The sequence below is a fragment of the Sceloporus occidentalis genome, unplaced genomic scaffold, assembly GCF_023333645.1.
Source record: "Sceloporus occidentalis isolate IW3139 unplaced genomic scaffold, rSceOcc1.0.p SCAF_4, whole genome shotgun sequence".
NCBI classification, from domain to species: Eukaryota; Metazoa; Chordata; class Lepidosauria; order Squamata; family Phrynosomatidae; genus Sceloporus; species Sceloporus occidentalis.
Genome location: NW_028316984.1, coordinates 37,408,500 through 37,432,437, shown reverse-complemented (window position 1 = coordinate 37,432,437; position 23,938 = coordinate 37,408,500). Strand labels below are relative to the sequence as shown.

The 23,938-nt window shown below is 38.6% G+C and overlaps 1 protein-coding gene across 3 annotated transcripts in view; it reads right to left on the bottom strand.

Annotated features, from left to right (window-relative positions):
• LOC149313754 (neurabin-1-like) overlaps nt 1-23,938 on the bottom strand; it is a 73,218-nt gene that overhangs the window by 14,741 nt on the left and 34,539 nt on the right. For all 3 annotated transcript variants that reach the window (XM_089519735.1, XM_089519737.1, XM_089519738.1), the window contains 5 exons: nt 22,994-23,145; nt 20,819-21,140; nt 10,458-10,539; nt 9,421-9,492; nt 8,758-8,950 (listed from right to left, as the gene is read on the bottom strand). In XM_089519735.1, coding sequence (XP_089375861.1) covers nt 8,758-8,950; nt 9,421-9,492; nt 10,458-10,539; nt 20,819-21,140; nt 22,994-23,145 — 821 coding nt within the window. The remainder of the gene's footprint in view (nt 1-8,757; nt 8,951-9,420; nt 9,493-10,457; nt 10,540-20,818; nt 21,141-22,993; nt 23,146-23,938) is intronic.

Below are 23,938 nucleotides of genomic sequence, written 5' to 3'. Positions count from 1 at the left end.
TGTAAGGGGTGGATTATATGGAAACAGGCGATCCCTTAGATAGGTTGGGCCCAAGCCATGTAGGGCTTTAAAGGTGATAACCAACACCTTGTACTGTGCCCGGAAACTGACAGGCAGCCAATGGAGTGACTTCAATATTGGTGTTACATGGTCACTCCTTGCTGTTCCTGTGACCAACCTGGCTGCCATATTCTGTACCAACTGGAGTTTTCAGACTAGGCACAAGGGTAGCCCCATGTAGAGCGCATTGCAAAAATCAAGTCTTGAGGTTACCAGCGCATGTACTACAGTTTCGAAGTCACCCTGTTGCAGGAAAGGGCGCAGCTGGCGTATCAGCCAAAGCTGATAACAGGCGCTCTTGATTGTCGCATTCACCTGATTCCTCATCTGAAGCGACGGGTCAAGAAGTACCCCCCAGACTTTGAACACAGTCCTTCGAGGAGAGCGTGAGCCCCTCTAGGACTGGAGGTTGCAGCCCAATATCTGGTTTGGGGGGCCCTACCATAAGTATCTCTGTTTTGTCTGGATTCAACTTGAGCTTGTTTTCCCTCATCCAATCCATTACTGCTTGAAGACACTGGTTGAGGGGAGAGATGCAATCTCTCGTTGTCGTTGATGACCAGGACATGGAGAAATATATTTGGGTGTCATCAGCCTGATAACACCCAGCCTCGTATTCACAGATGATTTCTCCCAGCGGCTTCATATAGATGTTATATAGCATCGGGGACACGATGGCGCCTTGGGTTCCATAATATTGCGCCATGGCCGTTAAAGCAGTGTCAAAGTGCATTATTTCTGCAGTGCAGATTAGACCTTACATAGACTACTGACCAATGCACAGCCCATTTGTCACACTTCCTAAATATGGCACAGATTAGCTAAACTATAAAAAAATTTTAAATCTCAACTTGTACTATAGACTTTAATGTTCATGTTGAACACTGACAATAGGATTACTAAGAATTAGTTTTCACATAAGGTTCTAATCAAGGTGACTTAGGCGCGTTACAGACGGCCCAGAAGGGGCAGTCTCGTGCCACTGCTGGTTGCTGCGTCCGGGAACCGCAGCATCCAAACCGCGTGGTTCCCGGACGCAGCAAAGAAGGAGCGCGAAAATTGTGATCCTTCCTCGGCCCTGGAAGAGACGCTGCGAGGCGCTAGTCCGCCGCGTGATGTGTGGACGCAGAGCGTCTGCTACATCAAAATGGCAGCGGCCATGTGGAACGGCCACCGCCATTTTGACATAGTCATTACGCGCGAGGGGCAAGGCACGTCAGGAAGCGCTGCCCCTCATGCGTAATGACGGAGTGATGACGGCCCTTCATGGGTCCGTCTGTAACGCGCCATAGAATTCTTTGGGCCCATGGGTCACATCCACTGCTGACTGCGGATCATATATGCACACACCTATACATCCCCCTACATACATACAAACACACATCAGTGTAATTATTTATTCACTACTTGTAGTAGCAGCCATTAAATAACTATCTTGGAAGTAAGAAAGCAAGTGTTTTTGCTTAGCTCAGCTGAACAGGCGTGGTTTCCACCAGTTTCAAGGATGCAGAGGTAGCAGCCAAAGGCTGCATGTAGCCCCAATTGTATACCCTGCTTTAATTGAACGTAGCCTCAGCCTTGACAAAACTGGCAGACTAATAACTCGTCTATCTTCTACATAAAGCCACAAAACACACAGTTGTGTGTGCTTGTGTGCCGTTAGGTCACCTATTGACATATGGTGACCCCATGAATTTCATAAGGTTTTCTTAGGCAATGAATACTCATAGGTGGTTTGCCAGCTCCTTCCCCCAAACTATCACCTACAGCACCTGGTATTCGTTGGCAGTCTCCCATCCAAGTACTGACCAAGGCCTACCTTCCAAGATCAGACAGAATCTGGTACTTTTAGGCATGCTAAAACACACAATTATGTGCTATATATACAACTGTATATATGTACTGTAAATATAACTCTGTGTGTGTGTGTATGTCTATTGTATAATAGTGGATATATAATGCAATAGAATTGTACATATACTAAATCATGAAACACAGTTATAAAAAAACCAGCAGTGAACTGAGCCACATTCTAAATACAATGCCACTATTTAGGCCTCCAAAGTACAGTATCTGAAAACAGCTGCATTAATCCACATAATTCTTTGTGTACTGGCAATGCAAACTGGCCCTTCCAGCATTTACAAGACAGGTTCGAACACATCTTGCAATTCTTAAGAGCAGTGCATTTGTTAGTGTGAGTTCTTTGCTGCCACTATCCCCGAACAATTATGCAAGTTTGAAACTTCTGATTGGATGATCTCCCAAGGATGTTTCTCCAATTTGCAATCTATTTTTGCTGACTAAGGATTGCTCTTCAGCCCTTCGGTCCATGTTCTTTCGGCTAAAAAAGGACTAGAAAGCTGGACATATACAACCTGCCTTCAAAGATATAGCCATATTAGTTTGGATTAGTATGCAAAAGGATCTTGTATCAACTTTGAGACTGAGAGAAAGAAGCTGGCTGCATAAGATTTTGTAGACATAAGTATACGGAAGCTTATGCAATCAACTTCATTCTCTCATTCTCAAAGGTACTACAAGATCCTTTTACAACCTGCCTTCAAACTGCAAGTATAGTAATAAATATGTATACCACTGTAAACTAAGACTGCATCTGCACTGCCAAAATAATGTAGTTTGACAATGCTTTAACTGCCCTGGCTCAATGCTATGTAATCCTCAGATTTGTATTTTATGAGACCTTTAGCCTTCTCTGTAAGAGAGCTCTGGTGCCCCAACAACTACAATTACCAGAAGTCCATAGCATGGCCATTAAAGTAGTGTCAAACTGGATTATTTCTGCAGCATGGATGGCCTGTAAGAGAATTTTTCTTTTTGCTATTATTTCTGCAGCAGATAGCCTGTTCAGTGCAAGCTTTCTAGATTGGCACCTTCTCTGTTGCATTTAACAGCTAGCATGCTTATGTCTAGGTAAATCTTCTTTCTTTCTACTATGAAAGAGAATAAACACATCCTAATAATATCTCAAGCTGCTGGAGGCGCAAATATCACCAAGATCACTCATTTGTGTCCAGCCAAGTTTCTAACGTACACAAAATAATGTAGAGAAAGTTTTTCTATTTTATTTTCATTTCAGGCTTGGGAAGTGATTTCTGCTTTCAAGTTAGTTTTTTGAACTCACATCCAAGATACGTGAAGTCTATTTGTTCCCCACTCAATATCTGTTTCCTCAGCTAGGAAAAGCAGCAGCATTCACCTAGGGAAGTATTAGTGAAATGATTTGTCACGTGTCAGCCTGCAACCTTTTCAAGAACAGCCCACTATCTTTAATCCATGCATTTAATTATCTAGTTATTAACATTGCAAATGTGTAAGTTACACCTCTACTGTGATGTGCTGACTCTACTACTTCATGCTGAGAAAAATTCTGATGACATAATTCTCATTTTACAACTTTGACCCACTAAATTTTATTCTAAAAACTCTCTGGTCTTTAACTCTCACCAGTAGCATTGGCATTCTATTACAAAAACAAATAGACTTGGAATTACATTTTTAGAGACAACTGCTGCTAAAACAATTGATTAAATAATATGCACAGACAGAACTCTAGATTCAGAATTTTTAAAAGGCACATGCAGCACACTACAAAGGTTAAGTTCAAGACATTTTGTAATCCTAGTATGTTAACTCTGACTTTTTTGCATGCAATGAGAGGGACAAGGAATGTTGAAGGGCAGATATTTCGGTATTAATAATAAAAAAAATTGTGGTATTTGACAAAAACTTAGATCACTTGGATTACAGTGGGCTCTCTCTTAACTGAGGGTAAGGGAACAGGGCCCCTGTGAAAGTGGAAAAAAACACAAATAAAACAACACTTTTTTAAACCTGAGAGAACACCTTTCTAGAAATTTCTAGGTCCTCCTACATGATTCTACAGTCAACTTTCAGCAGAGTCGAACTGGAGGACCTAGAAATTCCTAGAGAGATCACATTAATCAAATCTTCAAATAATCAAATCCGGAAAAATCGAAATCGTAAATGTGGAGGGCTGACTATATATTAGTCAACATGGTCAAATGTCTGTCCAGTCTAAACATGAAAACTGTCCAATTTTTTTTAATGTAGTAGATCTTTAGCTATGTTTTATTATTTCATCAAAACTAAAAAGCAATGTAATAAAGCCAGATATTAAATTTGAATGTATATAATGAGAAATTGCAGTCTGCATTGAAATATGTGAATCTGTTTGCCAACTGTACTGTAAACAATCTTCAGAGTTGTTAAGTGCATCTTTACTAAAATATTTTCAAGTCACTAAATACATAGTAATAAAATATATAATAATGTTGGCTGCACTGCAGAGAATTTTACTTAAAAAAGATTTAAAAATATGATTATTGGTTAGTGTTGCCTAGGAAATAGATGTCTAAAATGAAAAGAGGGGGTTTCTTATTTCAGTGTTGCACAGCAGTGGGGGGGGGGGGGAACAGTAACAAAAACTAGGGAATATACAGTCTTTATAGTACTCACATTTTAATGTCTACTGAACTAAAATACTTGCACCCATCCCACAAATTTGTTTTCATACTTTAGAGGAAGCCAAATGTCTTCTAATTGGCCAGACTTCCTTAGACAAATAAGAAATACTGTATTGTATGTATCCAAGAGCACAACCAGAAATAAAGAACAACTAGCTGAAGCAACACCTAGTATTCTTAATGAATTGTCAAACCATTTGTGCAATAACTTGTGAAACATCTTATGCAAACAAAATTAAAACATGGGATTTTAACACATGTACAAAAATAAAAACAGCATATCCCAAAGTAGAAGAACATTTGCAACTGTGAGATGATACTAGTAGATACAACTCAATAAACTTAGATTTAGTAAGATTTAGCCTCTCTTAGACTTAGTATACTCAATATTATAACTGTTTACAGAATATATAATGAATTCCAGATACATCTATAAAGGTAACATCATGCTGACAAGACCTTCTTACTCTTCTCACTCTGCCCCCAAACCGGTTCTGAAATTTTTTTAAGCCTGCCAGAGCAAGCTTTTAAGGCAACTTGGTTTTAGGTTCCCCTCCCTCTTAACTCTGCTGACAGTAGAACTTCCATCAGCAGACGTGCATGCAAGGATCCTGGCAAGAAGTAATCCCAATTTTAAAAACCAGGGGGAACTTTTATCAGCTTAAAGTAAGATCAAACAAGATGAGAAAGGAGGTGACTTAGTTTTGACAGACTGGCCACACTGTCAAATTCCTATCAACCATATGATAGTATTTAGTGGTTACAATAAAAGATATCTAAATAAAAGCTTGTTTTTGGGTACAATATGAAGAGCTGGTTATGAGCTATAAAGCCCTGTAATGTCTGCATCAAGCTAATCCAAAAAAATATGTTTCCCCACATGAGTCCGCTCAGGTTTTGAGAACTCCAGAATACCCTCCTACCCTGAGGCCTGCCATTAGCAACAGAACAATACACATGCAAATCACTCCTAAATTGCCAGGTCACACAGTATATATACCCAACTCCTTTCCAGCCAAGCATTCTCTGAAGATGCCAGCCACAGATGCTGGCGAAACGTCAGGAAGAAACTCTTCTCGAACATGGCCACATAGCCCGAAAAATCCTCAAAAAAACTCCAGAATTCTTTCTCTCCATCCCACCAGCCTCACAATACAGCTGGTGGAAATACAGGGAAGGGCCTTCTTGATGGCTGCTCTGGTACAGTGGGCTGTTCCACAGTGTCCTTCTGCCAGCAGGTGAAGACAATTAAAAAAACAAACAGGTCTTGTTTCACTTTTCAAGTGATAAGGCAAAAGGATCTTGCACCACCTTTGAGACTAAATGAGAGGAAGAAGCTGGTAGTATCTGATGAAGTAGACTTAAGCCTGTAAAGCTTATGCTACCAACCTCCTTCTCTCAGTCTCAAGGGTGTTATGAGATCTTGCTGAATATTAATAGTGATGATAGTATATTCAAGAGATTTTAAAGTAACAGCATGGTTCCAAGAGTCAAAAGTATTATCTGCTTGATAGGACTGCTAGGACCAGAGATACAGAATCAGAGAAGTTCTAAAGATAGATATGGGTATAACATGACAACCTGATTAGTACTTTTTTAGTTTAGGTAAGAAAGAGGCAAAACAGATGGCCCAGTTAAGCTGGTTTCATGCTTGCTTGGGGGCATGGCGTTTAGACATGCCATGCCCTAAAGCTGGACAAAAGTTGAGCTGGCAATTACATGCTGTCCGGCTTCTATTCAGCTTGAAATCATAACGTTTAGATGCCACTCGCCCTGAAGCCGACAAAAGGACAGCTTTTTTCCGCTTCCATTTGGGGAGGAACCTGGCTAGATTGGGGCCGCATATCTGTTTGCTGCGGCCCCAATCCAGCCTAAAAAAGGTGGCTCCAAGCCACCCCTTTTTGGCTGTTGTTTTTGCCCCCAAGTTAGTTTGGTTTAGTTTAGTAAACAGCATTCTGCCATCTCCAGAGGAAATGGACAGGGAGGAAGTCCTCAAATTTTTTCCTTCCGATGTCCCTTTTGACCCCTGAGACGGTGCTCTAGAGAGCTAGGTGACTTGCTGGGGCAGAATGAGAGGTAACATAGCAGGAATCCAGAATGGCTGTCTCCCACACTCAAAGGACAGCATCTGCTAAACCCCTGTACATCCATAAATGTAATGAGCCCTTCCATTCATAGATAGGTTATTCTTGATCCAACCCACTTATTCTTGATCCAACCCACTTTGCTTGCAATAACTGTGCAATCCTAATCCTGACTGTGCATGTTCAATGGCAGAACTATAGTCACACCCAAATTTACTAACTCATGAGATTCCTATTTATGGATGAGGGAACTATACAGCCTCTTACATATATGCAGGCATAAGCAGCCATAAAAACATTTATATAAACAGATTAAGCATCTGTATACAAATAGGGCAATCTTTCAAGTGATAAATACCTATTCTGAAGCAAAGAAAGACAAAGTAAAGTACGGTTAGCTTGAAATGTATGCACAAGATTAGCTTAAAAACTGAAATGAACAAGAAATCCTCCAAACAAAATTAGCTGTGGAAAGATTTACACTAAGAACTGTATGTTCTATCAAAGCCATACAGAAAAGACAGGGCATGCAAGAACAAAAAGAATTACTGGAAGACAAGGACAACGACCACAACATTAGAACATTATTTTGACAGCAGATAGCCTCATTGTAACCACCACATTCAGATATAGAAAATGAGTAGCATTCGGTAGCTTCAGTAACTTCAAGTAATAGAGAATATTCCATTTATTTAAAAACAAAACAAAAAGAAAGATAACTTTAAAAACCCTCCTGACTATACACTTTTCAGCAAGGGGACCTTCCTCCACATCTATTTTTTGCTGTTTTTCAAGAGAGGAATCTCAAACCATAGATGCCATAAAGTAAAGATGTACATTTTTCACACTTCTGGAAAAAGTAAAAATCTCTACCCTTACAAAAAATATTGCACTACATTTTTAATAATAATAATAATAATAATAATAATAATAATAATAATAATGTTAGTTGAACTGAAAATTTTATAAAAACAAAGGTGTATTTGATGCTTTTTAAGAATAAAAAGCAGAGACAGGAAGATTATTATGTATTCTATATACTCTGTTCTTCATATGTTAATAGCCACCTAGTAAGGTCATGCACCCATCCCAAATCAGTAAATTTTGAGAAGTTAGCTACGAGATTTTTGAGTATAAAAATTTTACTGATTTCCCTTGAACAAGTAGACAGTACATTTAATTGTGGTATGTTTTATTTCCATAACCTGCATTTAAGAGATAAATTGTTCTCATTTAAAAGAAATGGAAAGAGAACATAGGAAAGAAGAATCAAAGTGTGGATTGAAAACAAGTTTGTTCAAATGGCTGTAAATTGCTGAGCCCTAGTTGTCACCTTCCACAAGTAAAAAGGTTCCTTCTCTCCACAGAAAGATTTCATCCCACAAAGCACTTCCACTAGTGAAACACAGGAGGATGTAATTTTCATTTATCCTTCCTTCCACATGCAGGATGCTATGCATCTGAAAACTGGGGGATACTCTGGCACAGTATCAGAGATAAGTAAAGTGGAATTAAGGGGGGAAAACACTGCGTCCTTCTCAAAAGCATCTTGTGAAGAATTCAGGAAGTTTGACCTCTGGTAGCAGCAAACTCTGGAACCATTCCTACATACAGTGGGCCCTTGGAAATGCTAGGGTTTGGTTTCAGGAGCCCCTGTGGATATTAAAATCTGTGGATGATCAAGTCCCATTATATCCAATGACACAATAAAAATTATGACCCTTATGTAAAATGGCAAAATCAAGGTTTGCTTGTCACGGATGTTTGAATCTGTGGATGCTGAATCTGTGAATATGGAGGGCCAAATATATTTCAAAAACCCAGCCTCTTGATTCTAATACAAAAGCAAAACATATTTGTTCTGCACTTTTATCTTCACATCATGTGGAAAATGTGTACATTAGGATACATTTTTAAAACTCTCATAGTAATTTTACTTTAAAAATTCATCATCTTCTGGGAGAGCATCTTAAGTAAAGACTACTGCAGGCAAGTTCTTGTCACAGTTTGCACATGTGACAAGAACAGCAAACTCCAAACATTTAACTCTAGAGCAATAGTTATCAAAACTAATGTTCATAATGTACAAATAAGATTACATTTACCTTGCTTCTATTCTTTTCTTGGCTCTGTTCAAAGACATCATGCCCACCTTGGGAAAAGCTCAGAGTACTACTAGAACTATGTTCTTTATGGCTGTCTCCAAACCAAGAAAAAGGCATACAAGTGGGAATTGGAGAATCTGAATCTGATGCGGACAAATTGTTGACTGAATCTTCCAGTAGTTCTCTGGACCCCCTGAAACAATTACATTTTTTCATAAATGATCTGAAAAACTATGACTCCATGATTCTTACATTTATCGGCATAATTGTGGTACCGTACATTAAATATATATGACTTAAGGTCACATATTTTAATGTTTTGTTCATCTTGGTATCTTCATTTTGTAGCATGAAGTGTAAAGCATTTAATATAGGTCTAACCAGTAGGCTTAGATTATTACATTTCAAAGTATTTCAGAAGCAGGTGTTTTAGTGTGTGATTTTTTTTCAAACTAGATAACTAATTTGTTACCAGCTCTGAACCCTTCAAAGGAAATTTAATTCTATCTGAAATTCCTCACTTTCCAGAATACTGTTATTCAACAATATGATACACAAAATTGAAAATTATATACACTCATTCAGAACAATATTCTAGTTCCAAATCAATTTTTCAACTTGGAATGCATACAAGCTGAGAATGTAACATGTATGTGTACATACCGGCTATCCAGAGAACCCCTTGCATTTTCTTTTTCTTGTTTCTTGCCTTTACCACCAGATTTTCTTAGGCCTCTGAAATTAAGAAAATAGCAAGATTGAACATAACTAGTTTTAAGATTACGTAAAGCAAAACGGACTGTCCTAAAACATTTCTGTTGTACCATGAAACAATACAGGAGTTGCCACATTACATCAAATTACAAACCACAATGTTTTTTTACACTGGAAAGTATTCTACTGTAGAACAGAGTACAGCAAATGTAGAGTTGCTACAGAAAACAGATGTAACCCATGTATTTATGTAAACAAGGATAGTACAAGGATAGATGCTTTCTTGGCTGTCACTGGCTGAGGTGTCTCTCTCTCTCAACTTAAGGATTGCTTGAGCACCTACAGCTAAAGCCTTGCAGCACATCTATGCACTGGTTTGCTCTGTACTAGGATACTGACCCTGGGAGAAGTAGGAAAGAAACCATTAGCAATGTCACAATGCCATGTATGTGATTATTATTTCAGCTACTTATTGTGAAAATATACCTTAATTTGATCCTGACAAAGATGGGCCTGAATCTCTCTACATTTGTAAGAATATGTATGATCACACAAATGCCAAGACATGTGAACACAGACCTACTAATGGGTTTCTTGCTATATATTTATTAATTCAAATTTTAAACAAAAAGATCTAGCCCCAAGACACAGCCTGTTTTGTCATAATGGCATTTTACTTATGTACGTTAATACTTAAGGGCTGTCACAAAAGGTACCCATTTTGTATTATCTACCATTTATATTTTTTAAAAACCATGTATACCTCAGTCAAGTTAACTCAAAGACTCTTTTGGCATAATGCAAGCTATTACGTTTCAATAGATACCAGAGGAAGATCCACTGTCCAGTTACAGTGGCATTTTCAGTTTTGATGTATTCATACACAGTTGATTGCTACTTATTCAGGTAATCATTTAACTCACTCTGATATATGATAAATATGCAGTTTAGTCATCTAATACAAGAACACAATAAAGAATGCCTACCCAAAATCTGGAAAACGCCTTTTGGACTTTCCCACTGAAGCACTTTCACTTGATTCAATCTTTTCTTCACTTTTTTTTTCATCTGTGTTGAATGACAATGTTGATATAAGACACCTTGTATAAATATATTTTTCATTAAAAAAAAAGCTTAAAATTGTCTGTGGGTAAGAACAGAAACTACATTAAATTAGCAAACGTTTCAAAATATGTATTCTGTTGCTTTACTGAATTGACACAGGATGACAAAAAGGAGAGTGACCTGGCAAGTTCTGATAGACACAAAACTCTTTGTTTACATTTCAGTGACATTACATATATCTATATCTATATCTATATATAATGTCACTGAAATGTAAACAACGAGTTTTGTGTCTGTCAGAACTTGCCAGGTCGGAGGGCTAATAGAAGCCATGGGCGAGGTCTAAGACCTTGGGGATGGAGGAGGGGAAGAAGGGATAGGTGGGTTAAATGGGGAAGGGGGGGAGGGACGGGAGGGAGGGGGGAAATGTTTGTAGGGGTAGTGCCCTGAAGAGCCTAGATAGAAGATGTAGAATAGCAACATGGATAACAAAATAAGGATAGCAACATTAAACGTGAAAGGACTGGGGTCTGTAATTAAAAGGAAAAGGATTGAATCATTAATGAAAAAACAGAAAGTGGATATTTTTTTTATTCAGGAAACGCACCAAGCGAAATCAGGATCGTCAGAATTGAAGATGAACTGGGTTGCCACATATGAAAAAGCATATGGTACTTCTAAAGCAAGAGGAGTAGCAACCTTAATATCTAAGAAATGTGGGTTTGATATACTAAAAGTTAAGTCAGATGAAAAAGGAAGATTTGTATTGGTGCAAGGAACGATGGGGGGAGAAAAATACTTGTTGGTAAATGTGTATGCTCCAAATGAAAATCAAATGGAATTTTATGAAAAAGTATTTAAGGAAATGGAGGATATGCAGGGAGATTACACAATTATGGCAGGAGATTTCAATATGGTCATGGATAAGGTTAAAGATAAATCAGACCCAACAATAAGGGACAGACTTAATAAGATTACACCTTTGAACAAGATAATGAATAGGAAAGAATTAAAAGATGTATGGAGATGGATTAAAGGAGATGAAAAGAACTATACTTACTATTCAGCGGTTCATAAAAATTATTCTAGAATAGATTTCATTTTTGTATCCAAAAATATGATGTCAAGGGTATTAAATAGTGAAATAGAAGGAATAAAAGTTACAGATCATGGAATAGTAAACATGGATTTCATAATTAAAAAAGATTATAGAGAAGCAAAAAGATGGAGGTTAGACACTAGCATACTTAATAATAAAGAAATAGTGAATAAAAAAGAGGAAGAATGGCAGGTTATATGGGATATTAATAACAAAGAGATTTCTCAAGCTTTATTATGGGATACTATGAAAGCAGTGGCAAGAGGGATTTGTATTAGGGAAACATGCAAGGTAAGGAGACAAAAGGAAGAGAGAAAAATCAAATTGGAATTTCTAGAGGAACAAGGCAAGGATGCCCTCTTTCCCCGGTTTTATTTGCAATAATTATTGAAATATTAGCAAATATTATTAGGGAGGATAAAAATCTGGAAGGAATTGGGATGAGAAAATTGAATAAGATAAGTTTATTTGCAGATGATACTCTATTAACAATTAGAGACCCCTTGGAAAAAATGAATAATGTGAAAAACCATTTAAAGGAGTTTGGACAAATGACAGGACTAAGAGTCAATTGGAATAAATCAGAGCTAATGTTGTTCAATTATCCAAAAACGGAAGAACAGGAATTTGTAAAGGATGGAAAGATAGATATAAAGGTAAAAGATACAATTAAATATCTAGGAATAAAAATTACAAAAAATCTACACAAATTAGAGGATCAGAACTATAAAAAATTAAGAATAGAAATTAAAAGGAAATTAGAAGAATATAAAAATATAAAATTATCATGGTTCGGTAGAATCGCATTAATAAAAATGAAAATTCTGCCTAAGATTAATTTTTTGTTTAGGATGTTGCCAATACAAATATCAGAGGTTGAAATTAAAAATTGGCAAGTATTAGTGAATAACTATTGTAATGGGAATAAAAAAGCAAGGCTTAATAAAAGATATTGGTATAAACCCCAAAAAGAAGGAGGTTTGGGTCTCCCAAATTTAAAATTGTACTATAATGCAAACCAAATAAGATATATTATAGATGGAATCACAGAGAAAGGGGAATTAGATTGGTTAGAGATGGAAACAACAGGAATAGAGGAAAAATTGGAAAATATATTTTTTAAAGAACTTACTATGAAAGAAATGAAGGAAATAGAAAACCCCTTTTTAAAGAATATATTAGAAATTTGGAAAAAAAATAAAGAAAAACTAATGCCAGCTATTTCACCTTTAAAACCAGTTATAATGCTAAAAAAATTTCCAGTAAATTTAAAGGAAGAAGTAGGGAAATTAGTAAAAGGTCAAGAAATATATAGGATAAGAGAATGGATGAAGACTATGAGGGAGAAAGGGAAAATAAAGGAGAAATTGCGAGGATCAAAATTAACTTGGTATAATTGTATTCAATTGGAACAATGGATAAAGAAGTATGAGAAAAATATAGGAGAGATTAGAGAATACACAAAATTTGAACAGTTGATTAGGCAAAGAGAAAGTATAGAGGCAAATGAAACTTTGAAAGGGGTCACAAGTGAAATATATAAATTATTATTAAAATATAATGAGAAAGAAGATTATTTAAAGACAACATGGGAGGATGATTTAGTACAAAAAATAAATGACCACGAATGGGGGAAAATTTGGAATCAACGCCATTTAAAATTTTATTCTATACGAATAAAAGAGAACTATTACAAAATAATTTGGAAATGGTATTTAACGCCTGTAAGGTTAAGTCATATAAATAAGAATTATTCAAGGTTATGTTGGAGAGGGTGTCAAGAGATAGGCACTTATATGCATATGTGGTGGGGTTGTAGAACCGTAAGGAAATTTTGGCAAATTGTATTTGAGGAGATAAAAGAAATAACAAAAATTGATTTAGAATTTAGTCCAAAGATAGCGTTATTATCTTTATATGATAAAATTAACTGCACCCAAGTTATAAAGGATCTAATTACAAATTTATTAACAGCGGCGAGATTAATGATAGCAAAAAGTGGAAAGACCAGGGAGATTTACAAATACAAGATTGGTATAGAGAGATTTGGCAAATAGCAATTAATGATAAGTTAACTAGTGAAATTAAGTTTAGAAGAGGAATAATCAAGAGAAATGATTTCGAAGCAATATGGAAAACATTTGTACAAAAAGTTTTAGGAAAAGAAGGAGGTGTTTTACCACCAGAGGAAGAGTTACAATTCTGGAGATAGAGTAATAAGAAGACAGGCTCGGGTGATGGGGAGCACTTGGGGGAAGGGGGGAATTATGAAAAATATATGATGAAAAGAAATATGAATTAAAGTTAGATAAAGTAGTAAAGAATGGAATATAAAGGGATATATTATATGTATGGGGAATATAATGTAAAAGTCTTTTTTATATATTATTGTAAGGTGAATTTAATCAATATTTTATCAATTTATTATAATAACATGTATCAATTTCATTCTACCAATAAAATAATTAAAAAAAAAAGAACTTGCCAGGTCACTCTCCTTTTCATCATCCTGTGTTACGAAACTTTATTTCAATAAAGTTTATTTAAAAAAAATTCAGTGACATTAAATTTAATAAATAATGTGCATGTAAGTACTACAGCAAATTTTTGACTTAATCTCATAAATTAAGAATAATATTTGTTTTCTGTCATGACTGAAGAATGAGATGAAACATTTTGAGGTCTTGATACTTTTGTCAGACCATAACAAAGGAATACGCATACTTTTGACCCTTGTGAAATCACCAGTTTTGAAGCCTTGTTACCCAAAATTTTACCAACATGTAAGACGGAGCCTCCAAATCTGAATCAGAATCTTCAGCATTCTCTAACATGTGTTTAGGTTTTTTAGTACACTTCCTACCCACATGCATTTGACCATTTCCTTTTTAACTCAGTTTTTCCTTTCTGCCTAATTCCTTTACTTCCAACTGCTGAACTTTCCTTCTTTCCTGAATTATTTCTATTAATTGCTGATTAACATTAGGTAATAAAGGCGTGGTACACACCACCAGGAAGCGGCGTCCTGATGGCGACAGTAGGGCATGGGAGCACGCACCAAACACACGCTCCAGAGCCCTACGACATGCGGGCAGCGCCATTATTGAGCGCCCACATGTCTCTTTGAGGGTCTCCATATTTTCAGATCTGGAGCCAGGTATGTTCTTAAGAGGTCACAGTGACTTTTGGAACACCATGTGAATTTCCATCAGAAGGATATATAGACCCAAAGACATATGAAGGACCCATGCAATACCAAGACAAAACCTGAATGTGTTTGCTGATTGCACCATCTCCCCTCCACCCCCCCCAGGCTTTCTGCATACCATACATAAAGGTGAAAGCAGTAAGCCAATGCTTCTTGCCTATCCCTTGCTGTGTTCCCAGCCCACTTCCCTATCCATCTATCCCAGAGTTGTCCTAAATCCTATTGTTCTTTTTGTTACTCTGAAGTTAAAGTCATCAGTAGTTCTGGAATCCCACTGTCGATTCCCTGGGAGTTACATTGCAAGATCGCACCTAACTCCCCTTGAGGCTAGGATCTCAGATATAAATACAGTGGACTCTTGTTATACGCTGGGGTTTGGTTCCAAGTTCCCCGTGGATAACAAAATCCGTGGATGCTCATCCCATTCGATATAAAGACATAGCAAAACGGTGTCCCTTATTTAAAAAAATGGATGCTTGAATCCTTGTATAAGAAATTCGTGTATAAGAAGGGCTGACTGTATAAGTCCCAAAACCTAGTGTCTTTGAGCACAGATAGTACAATGTATCCGAAGACTCTTCTACTTACTGTGTCTCCCTCAGATCCCGTCTGAGCTACATCTCGCTTGTTGTGGTCACCTCTTCAGGAAAGGTAAATATTATCCCTCCTATGCTCCTAAATTCTGCTATCCAGTTTCCACAGTTCTATTTCAGTTGGCTCTGAATGGTATGTCTGTTTGAGTTATTATCATGTGTTTGGTTGCACTCTTGCATATTTCTAAATAAAAATTGTATTTCTTATACACCCAAACTTGGGAGTCCTCATCAATTCATATTGACATACATAGGTGGGAACACTCTTCAAGTTACCCAGCCTCTCATAAGCATCCTTAAATTCCCAAATTTTTAAAAGACAAGCTGACACAATTGGCAGAGACCTCCCCAGTTCCCTCACCTTTCTTTGGGTAACATAAAAAAGACAATGAACTAAGTTATCCAAACGTTATTAAAGTGCCAGCTACACATTCTAAAAAAAGATCAAAACCAGTATCTCAGACATATTCTGGTCAGCACAGCAATCTCAATGTATTGATCTAATGTATAGGTGTACTTGATGCTTGTAGATGTACCACTAGCATCATTGTTGACCCTGACATTAATACTGAGATGGTAGTGAGAAAGTCTAGCCAAGAATCTTAGTTGGATTCTGACCAGCCACCTCTCCTTTTCTTTTTCTCCCCCTATGCCACCTTCTTCATAAGAGACCTTAAAACTGTCTGAATTTGGGGTTTAATCCCTGGCATAGTACCAAGGGAAGAGTCATAATCAAAACTTGGTCTCAGGTTGGTACACTGAAGTATCAACACTGAACAGTGAACTCAACATTGATGACAAAATGGGAAAACTATGGTTACTAACTGGAAGACACGGCTGAAGAAACTGTTCAGTGAATGACAGAAGTTGCAGAGCAGGGGTGGGCAAATGTCTGAGCCTAGGGGAGAGCTGCCTCTTTACAGGACTGAGGCCAAGCCAGCAGTTCCTAGCAGTTTGATCAACTGGCTTGGGTGGGGACTACTGAGAGGGCGAGTCCCCTGTTGGCAGGGTTGCTTTTGCGGGGGCGGGGGAGGGGGGTTAAGCTGAGAGCAAGGGCCTGTTCCTCTGCTGTCTGATCAAAATTCTTACCTGCTAACAGACACAGCTTGTCAGGGTAAACAACTGACCAGTCATATGGGGGAGGGGAGATGTGTAGCCAAGGAGGGAGGTAATGCTACTCAGGGAGCAGTCACTGAAGTTTTACAGGGTATTGGGATCTAGAGAGATCTTGTAACACCTTTGACACTAACTGAAAGAAAGAAGTTGGCAGCATGAGCTTTTGTACACTACAGTCTACTTCCTCAGATGCATTTTCAGTTAGTCTCAAAAGTGGTTGGTTGGATGAGTTTGGGGGGGAGGTAATCTCTCTCAGTTTTGTCCACCAAAATTCTCTGTGCAGCAGCAGGCAAGGTTTGGGAGATGGAGGGATGGAGTTGCAGTGGTCTATCAGAATAATATCCCCCCTGACCAGGCATTCTATCCCTCAGTCCTCAGGGTCTGAGTGTGTTTATTTAAAGGTTGGCAGCTAGGACAGATTAGGGATTCTGTTTGTGTATTGCCTATACTGCTGTTCAACAGTCTCCCTGCCTGAGCTGGTCTCAGGGGTGGTGTTGGGAGTCTCCATGGCTTATATTGCTGGGAGATTTCAACATCCATGCTGAGGCTACCCTGTCAGGGGTGGCTCAAGGCATCATGACCTCCATGACAACTATGGGTCTTTCCCAAGTGGTATCTGATCCCTCATGCTGCAGGGCACACTCTAGACCTTGTGTTCTGTAGGGAAGGGGGATGATGGTGATCTGGAAATGAAGGAGCTTTCCTGGTTAGGTTTAGACTTGCTGGAACTCAGAACCTCTGCAGGGGTGGGAGACCCTTTAAGTTGGTCCACCTCAGGAGGCTTATGGATCCAGATGGATTCCTGTTGGCTCTTGGGGAGTTTCCTGCTGCCTTGACAGGTGGTCCTGTCAAAGCCCTGGTTGATCTCTGGAATGGGAAAATGACCAGGGCAATTGACACAATTGCTCCTAAGTGTCCCATCTCACTAAGTGGCGCTAAACCAGCTCCCTGGTTTTCTAAGGAGCTGGCAGCAATGCAATGAATGAGATGGAGACTAGAGCAACAGTGGCAAAAAACTTAGGGTGAATGTGACTGGAAACAGGCTAAAATTTATCTGAAAGCATATGGTAGAGCAATAAAGACAGCCTTTCTGGCTAAGACTATTGAAGCTGCACTGAATCGTTCAGCTGAGTTGTTTTGAGTGGCCAGAGATCTGTTGCAATCTAGACCAGAGGAGAATGAAAGCCACTCGACAGTTCACTGCGAAGAATTTGCTCACCATTTTGCAAATAAAATTACTCGGATTTGCTCTGACTTAGATGCCAAAGTGGATACAGTTCCTTTGAATGTAACCACGGCTTCTGCTTGTCCAGTGTTGATGGATACTTTTCAATTTGTGCAGCCCAAGGATGTAGTCAGGATGCTTGGAGAGGTAAGAGCCACCGTGTGTTCTAGACCCTTGCCCTTCTTGGCTAATTAAACAGGCCAGAAGAGGACTGGCAGAGTAGGTAAGAGAAGTGATTAATGCCTCTTTACAGCAAGGCAGGGTCCGAACATGCCTGAAGAAGGCTGTGGTAAGACCTCTTCTGAAAAAATCTTTCCCTAGATCCTACTCTATTAGATAACTATAGGCCAGTCTCAACCTTCCATTTTTGGGCAAGGTGCTGGAGTGTAGTGGCTACTCAATTCCAGGTGTTCCTGGATGAGACAGATTATCTAGATCCATGTCAGTCTGGTTTTAGGCCTGGCTATGGTACAGAAACAGCTTTGGTAGCCTTGGTGGATGAGCTAAGCAGGTAATTAGATACAGGGAGTGTGTCCCTGTTTTTGGTTTTGCTGGAACTCTTAGTGGCTTTTGATACCATTGACCATGGTATTCGTCTGAGTTGCCTCTCCAGGATGGAGTCTGGAAGTACTGTTCTACAGTGGCTTTGCTCTTTCCTGGAGAAACATTCTCAGAAGGTAGTGAGGGGAGATTCCGGTTCTGATTACATGGCCATTGGCCTGTGGGGTCCCTCAGGGGTCAGTGTTGTCTCCTATGCACATCTACATAAAACCACTGGGGGAAGTTGTCCAGAGTTTTGGAGTAAGATTTCATCAGTATGCTGATGATATCCAGCTCTATCACTCCTTTCCACCTAATTCCAAGGAAGTTGATCCTGTCCTAAACCAATGTCTGGCCGCTGTAATGGACTGGATGAGGGCAAAGAAACTGAAGCTTAATCCAAGCAAGACAGAGGACATCTAGGTCAGCTGAAAGGAAGATTTGGGAATAGGCATTCAGCCTGTGTTAGATTGGGTTATACACCCCCTGAAAACACAGGTTTGCATTTTGGGGATACTCCTAGACTCAGCGCTGAGCATGAAAGCCCAGGCATCAGTGGAATCAGGAGTGCTTTCGCAGAGCTAAAATTACTGCATTAACTGCATCCATTCCTGGAGAAGTCAAATCTGGCCACAATGGTACATGCTTTTGTTACATCCCGTTTGGATTACTGTAATGTGCTCTGCATGGGGTTGCCTTTAAAAAGTGCTCAGAAACTTCAGTTGGCCCAAAGAGCTGCAGCCAGGTTGTTAACTGGAGCTGGTTTCCGGGAGTAAACAACACCCTTGTGGCAACAGCTCAACTGGCTCCCAGTTCATTTCTGGGCACAATTTAAAGTGCTGGTTTTGATCTATAAAGACCTATACAATCTGAGCCCACCAGAGTGTTGAGATCATCAGGAGAGGTACTTCTCTCTGTCCCACCACCCTCTCAGGCTTATCTGGTGGAAATAAGAGAGGGGCCTTCTTGGTGGCTGCTCCCAGGCTCTGGAACTCTCTCCCTAGAGAGGCCAGGCTCGCTCTATCTCTGCTTTCCTTTTGGAAGCAGATAAAAACACTTTTATGTCATCAGGTTTCTCACACTGACATGAGTGCTGTAAGAGTTTTATAAACAGTTTATAAATTTGAACATGTAAGATTTTTAACTTTTTGAAATTGTTTTTTTAAAAAAACTTTGTATTTTTAATGTTTTATATTGTTTTAACTTGGGACTGTTTTAAATTTTGCTAGCCGCCTTGAGTCTCTGTACAGGAGGAAGGCAGGATATACAGTAAATAACTAAATAAATAAATGAATGCAATAATAATAATAATAGGGGTCACACTGTACCTCCCAAAGAGGACGCCATTCTCCTGTATTCCTTCCATGCTGTTTTAAACGCAAGAGAGGCCTTTTTCAAGGTCTCCTGTTTGAAAGATGGCTTCTCCTGGGCCTAAAACTGCACAGCTCCCACCCAAAAAAGTGGTGAAATTGCACTAGGTTCTCTAAGGTAAGTTGGGTGACATTCAATGGCAATTTTCCCCTGCAATTTCTTTGGGAGGGCTTGTTGGGGGAGCACTGTGAGGCATAAAAAATAGCATGGGAGTATGTGGCCAGTGGGCTGCACTTTCCTCACCCCTGCTGTAGACACTTCAGGTCTACATAGTTGAGTGCATACTTTGTAAAGTGCTGACAATGTTTACACTACAATGTGACAAACTCTTAAAGAGAACAGAGTGGGACTTGTCATCTGACTGAGGAATGTTATTGCCACACTCAACATGTTTCTTAAAAATAAATCTAGATGCTATGAATTGCAATGAAGAGATTTCTTGGTACAATAAGCCCAAAGGCTCATGGACAGAAAATAAATAGAAATGCTGATGAAGTATTAGCTGATGAGATTAACACAAAGAGAAAAAGAACAATTGAGAAGAAACAGATAGAGAAAAAATAAAATTACACAAAAAATAATGCCTCTGAGCTGCAGTGGACAAAAAGGAACAGGTGATAAGGATGAGTGCCTCCACCTAAACACTACCACCTTAGTAATGAAACTCCAGTACATCTTGAGTACTAGAAGTTTCTGAGCAGCTCTGGGCAGGCACAAGACAAGCAATTATTGTGATTCTTCAAATTATATCCAATTGTGGTTAAGAGAGTTCACCTGTACTAGCTATGGAAACAACTGCACTAACAATTGTACATAGGTTAAGATGAAAAGGACGACACTCTAACAGAGGTGACATTATACAGCCCTCCCCTCTTTAGACTCAGGTCCACTCTATTTGGCAGACCATATCTCCCAGTATGAATCAGCCTAGGCTGTGAGATACCCTGGAGAAGTTCTTCTCTCTGTCCCACGACCATCACAAGTATAATTGGTGGTGATAAGAGAGAGGGCCTTCTCAGTGGCTGCCCCTACACTCTGGAACTCCCTCTTTGTTCGCCTTCTCTAGATATGAACGGTGTAACAATAAGCCAAGATTTTAAAAATCTTTAAAACAAAGTTTTAAAACTTACCTTTGTTCACTTTTCCTTTTCCTTTTGATTCTCTGTACTTTACATTTCGACAGTATCCTGAAGGAGAATTTGGAGTAGTATCATCATTATGGGCCGGTTGAGTTACTCCAGGATTACTTTCTGTGTGTGGTTTATAAACTGGAGAAGAATTCACAGAAACGGATGGACTTGATTCTAATAAACTTTCAGTACTTTCACCACATTCATGTTTATCAGTGCTTTGATCTGTATCACTCTGCTGTGATGAAGTGATCTTCTCTGTGACCGTTGAAGAACCAATCCCACTATTTTCCTCTGTCTCACCATTATTATCATCCACACTCTGAAAACAAGGTGAAAAGCAATATTTAATGTACAATCTAAACAGTCTATGACAAAATGAATGGCCACCTTTTTATTAAATCTTTGTTAAATCTTTTCATTAAATGACACCATAATCTAAGGCTTGTCGTGGATGCACTCATTTGAGGTTAGATGGGTATCTAACTGGGCATGGGTTGTTTTCAGTGGTAGTACAGTATTCTTACTGTTAAATGCTCTTTCAGAAACATTTACTCTGTGCTGACTCTTCACAACACCAAGGAAAATCTATCTTCTTTACCTGAAGTTTTCATTAGGGGTAGAGCACAGGAATTTGTTTTCCTATTTTTTTTATCTTTTCTTCAATTTTTATGACAATTTGGCTTTTTTTTATAATTTACTGGTAAGCAAATGTTACTATTTACTTATTTACTCCGAATTTTAAACATTCTGTATAAAATATACTCAACAAGCAAACATCAAACAAGAAAAGCAAATGCTAATATTTCATTGAGAATTATAAAATAAAATCATCAATAATAAAATTCAGTTTGAAATGCAGTGCTGATTATACTCAACTATATAAGTCAAGAAATTTATGCCCAAAAGTTGACCCTAAAATCTGGGGTCAACGTATATATAGGTCAACATAGTCACCATGGGTTTAGATCGACTGGAGGGCAGTTAACAACAACAACAAAAACAACAATCAGTAATACTGTTCATAAAGGTCCTTTAAAAAGCAACCCTGATACCCCACTCTCTGTGGCTCAGCAGTGATTTCTGAAAGAGCAGCAAGGCATGAGTGTGAGTATGTGTGGTGATTCCCTTCTCAATCCAATCTCTAAACCTTTCCTTCTCCTCCTCTTCCTGTTTGCATTTTCCCATTTTTCCTCCACTTTTACCCGATCTCCAAACCTTTGCTTCTCCTCCTCCTTGCATTTCCCCATTTTCGCTCCACTTCCAACCTGATCTTAAAACCTTCTGTCTCCATGGGCCATATCAAAATCAATGATTTTGGCCCTAAAACCTTCCCTCAACTTATACATGAGGTCAACTTGTACACGACTATATATGGTATTTAAAAATCACATTGAAAGGCACTAAACGTAGCAGGCATTCACAAATTTAAATAATTTTGATCAGTGTTAAAAGGGGGAGTTAAGTATCTCCCTAAGAGACAAGAACTGGGCTATGGAACTGTGCTCCTCCTTTCAAGCACAATAGAGATCTGTACATTTATTTATTTATTAAATTTTCTTTTACCATTCCCTTACATGTCTCATAGTTCAATGCAGTCAACCCAGTGTTTCTTGTGGACTACTCGTGCTGTCTATCCAGAGAAGATGAGTTCTTTCACAGAGTTACAGAGGATAAAACTAAGTTTTACTGAGTTCTATCCGAACACTTGTAACAGCCTTGTAAGTCCCTCTTCCCTTTAAATTCATTTATATTCACAGGATTTAATAGCACAAAGTTCTTGTTGAAGTCTGCTAATGAACTAGCACTAGAGATCTATTTATATTTAGGGTAAAGTAAATACAGGGTGCCCACACCATATGCAGATTCAAGGTCATGCAGACAGTGAGCCCTGGACCTCTTAATAGCGCGAAGGAGTGTGCCACCATTAAAATCAATGGGATTTGAGGTCCCACAGTATTTCCCTTATGCAGGGGGGGGGGGGGGGGTCCCAGAATGGATCCCCTGTGTAAAACAAAGGTACATTGTACAATCAAATCATTTATTTGAAAAACTGGCAGAATAAAACAATGCTAGACCTTACTAGACACCCATCATGCTGTTGTAACTTATCTCATGAATGCATTGATAGTTAAAAATGAGGGCTACAAAAAATCAATAAAGTGAACACTGTACCTGTGAATTTATATCTTTTTGTCCAGCTCCAAGAGACTCTTTTAACTTTGACCGAGAAGGTGGCTGACGTTTTACTTTCAAGGCAAGCTGAGCTTTTGCTTTATGTGCACTTGTGTCTAACCTCGGTGTGTCTCCAACAAAGTTATCAAAATCTGTAATGAAATCGCAGTTATCTTTAAAAAGAATATTCCAGCAGTAAAAGATTTCTCAGCTTTTAACCTCTGTCATCAGTTATTCCGTGCTCCTTCATGAATTAAAATTTAATCTTAAGTAACCAAAACAAAATATTGTGAACTCAAATTCAAAAGCTTGCATGTTCTTTCAATTACACAGTTGGTTCAATAAAATGTCCTTTTATTTGTTATTCATAATATAATGCAAGTAACATTGATTCCTATATATTAGGTTTTTATAAGAGAAGACACACCTTACTGAACCAGTATATAGATGGCAATTCTAAATGGAATACCTTGAAGAATACTTTTAAAAGACAGAACTTAGACTGCATACCAACTATGGCAAGAAAGGGAAATGTGTGCCTCGCCAGATATTGTACTACAACTCTCATCATTCTCTGTCAACCAAACCAATTGTATGGATATTGAGAACTGCAGTCATAGAATCATAGAATCGTAGAGTTGGAAGAGACCACAAGGGCCATCCAGTCCAACCCCCTGCCATGCAGGATATCACAATCAAAGTATCCCCGACAGATGGCTGTCTAGCCTCTGTTTGAAGACCTCTAAGGAAGGAGACTCCACCACACTCCAGGGGAGTTTGTTCCACTGTCGAACAGCCCTTACTGTCAGGAAGTTCCTCCTGATGTTGAGGTGGAATCTCTTTTCCTGGAGCTTGCAACCATTGCTCCGGGTCCTACTCTCTGGAGCAGCAGAAAACAAGCTTGCTCCCTCCTCAACATGACATCCCTTCAAATATTTAAACAGG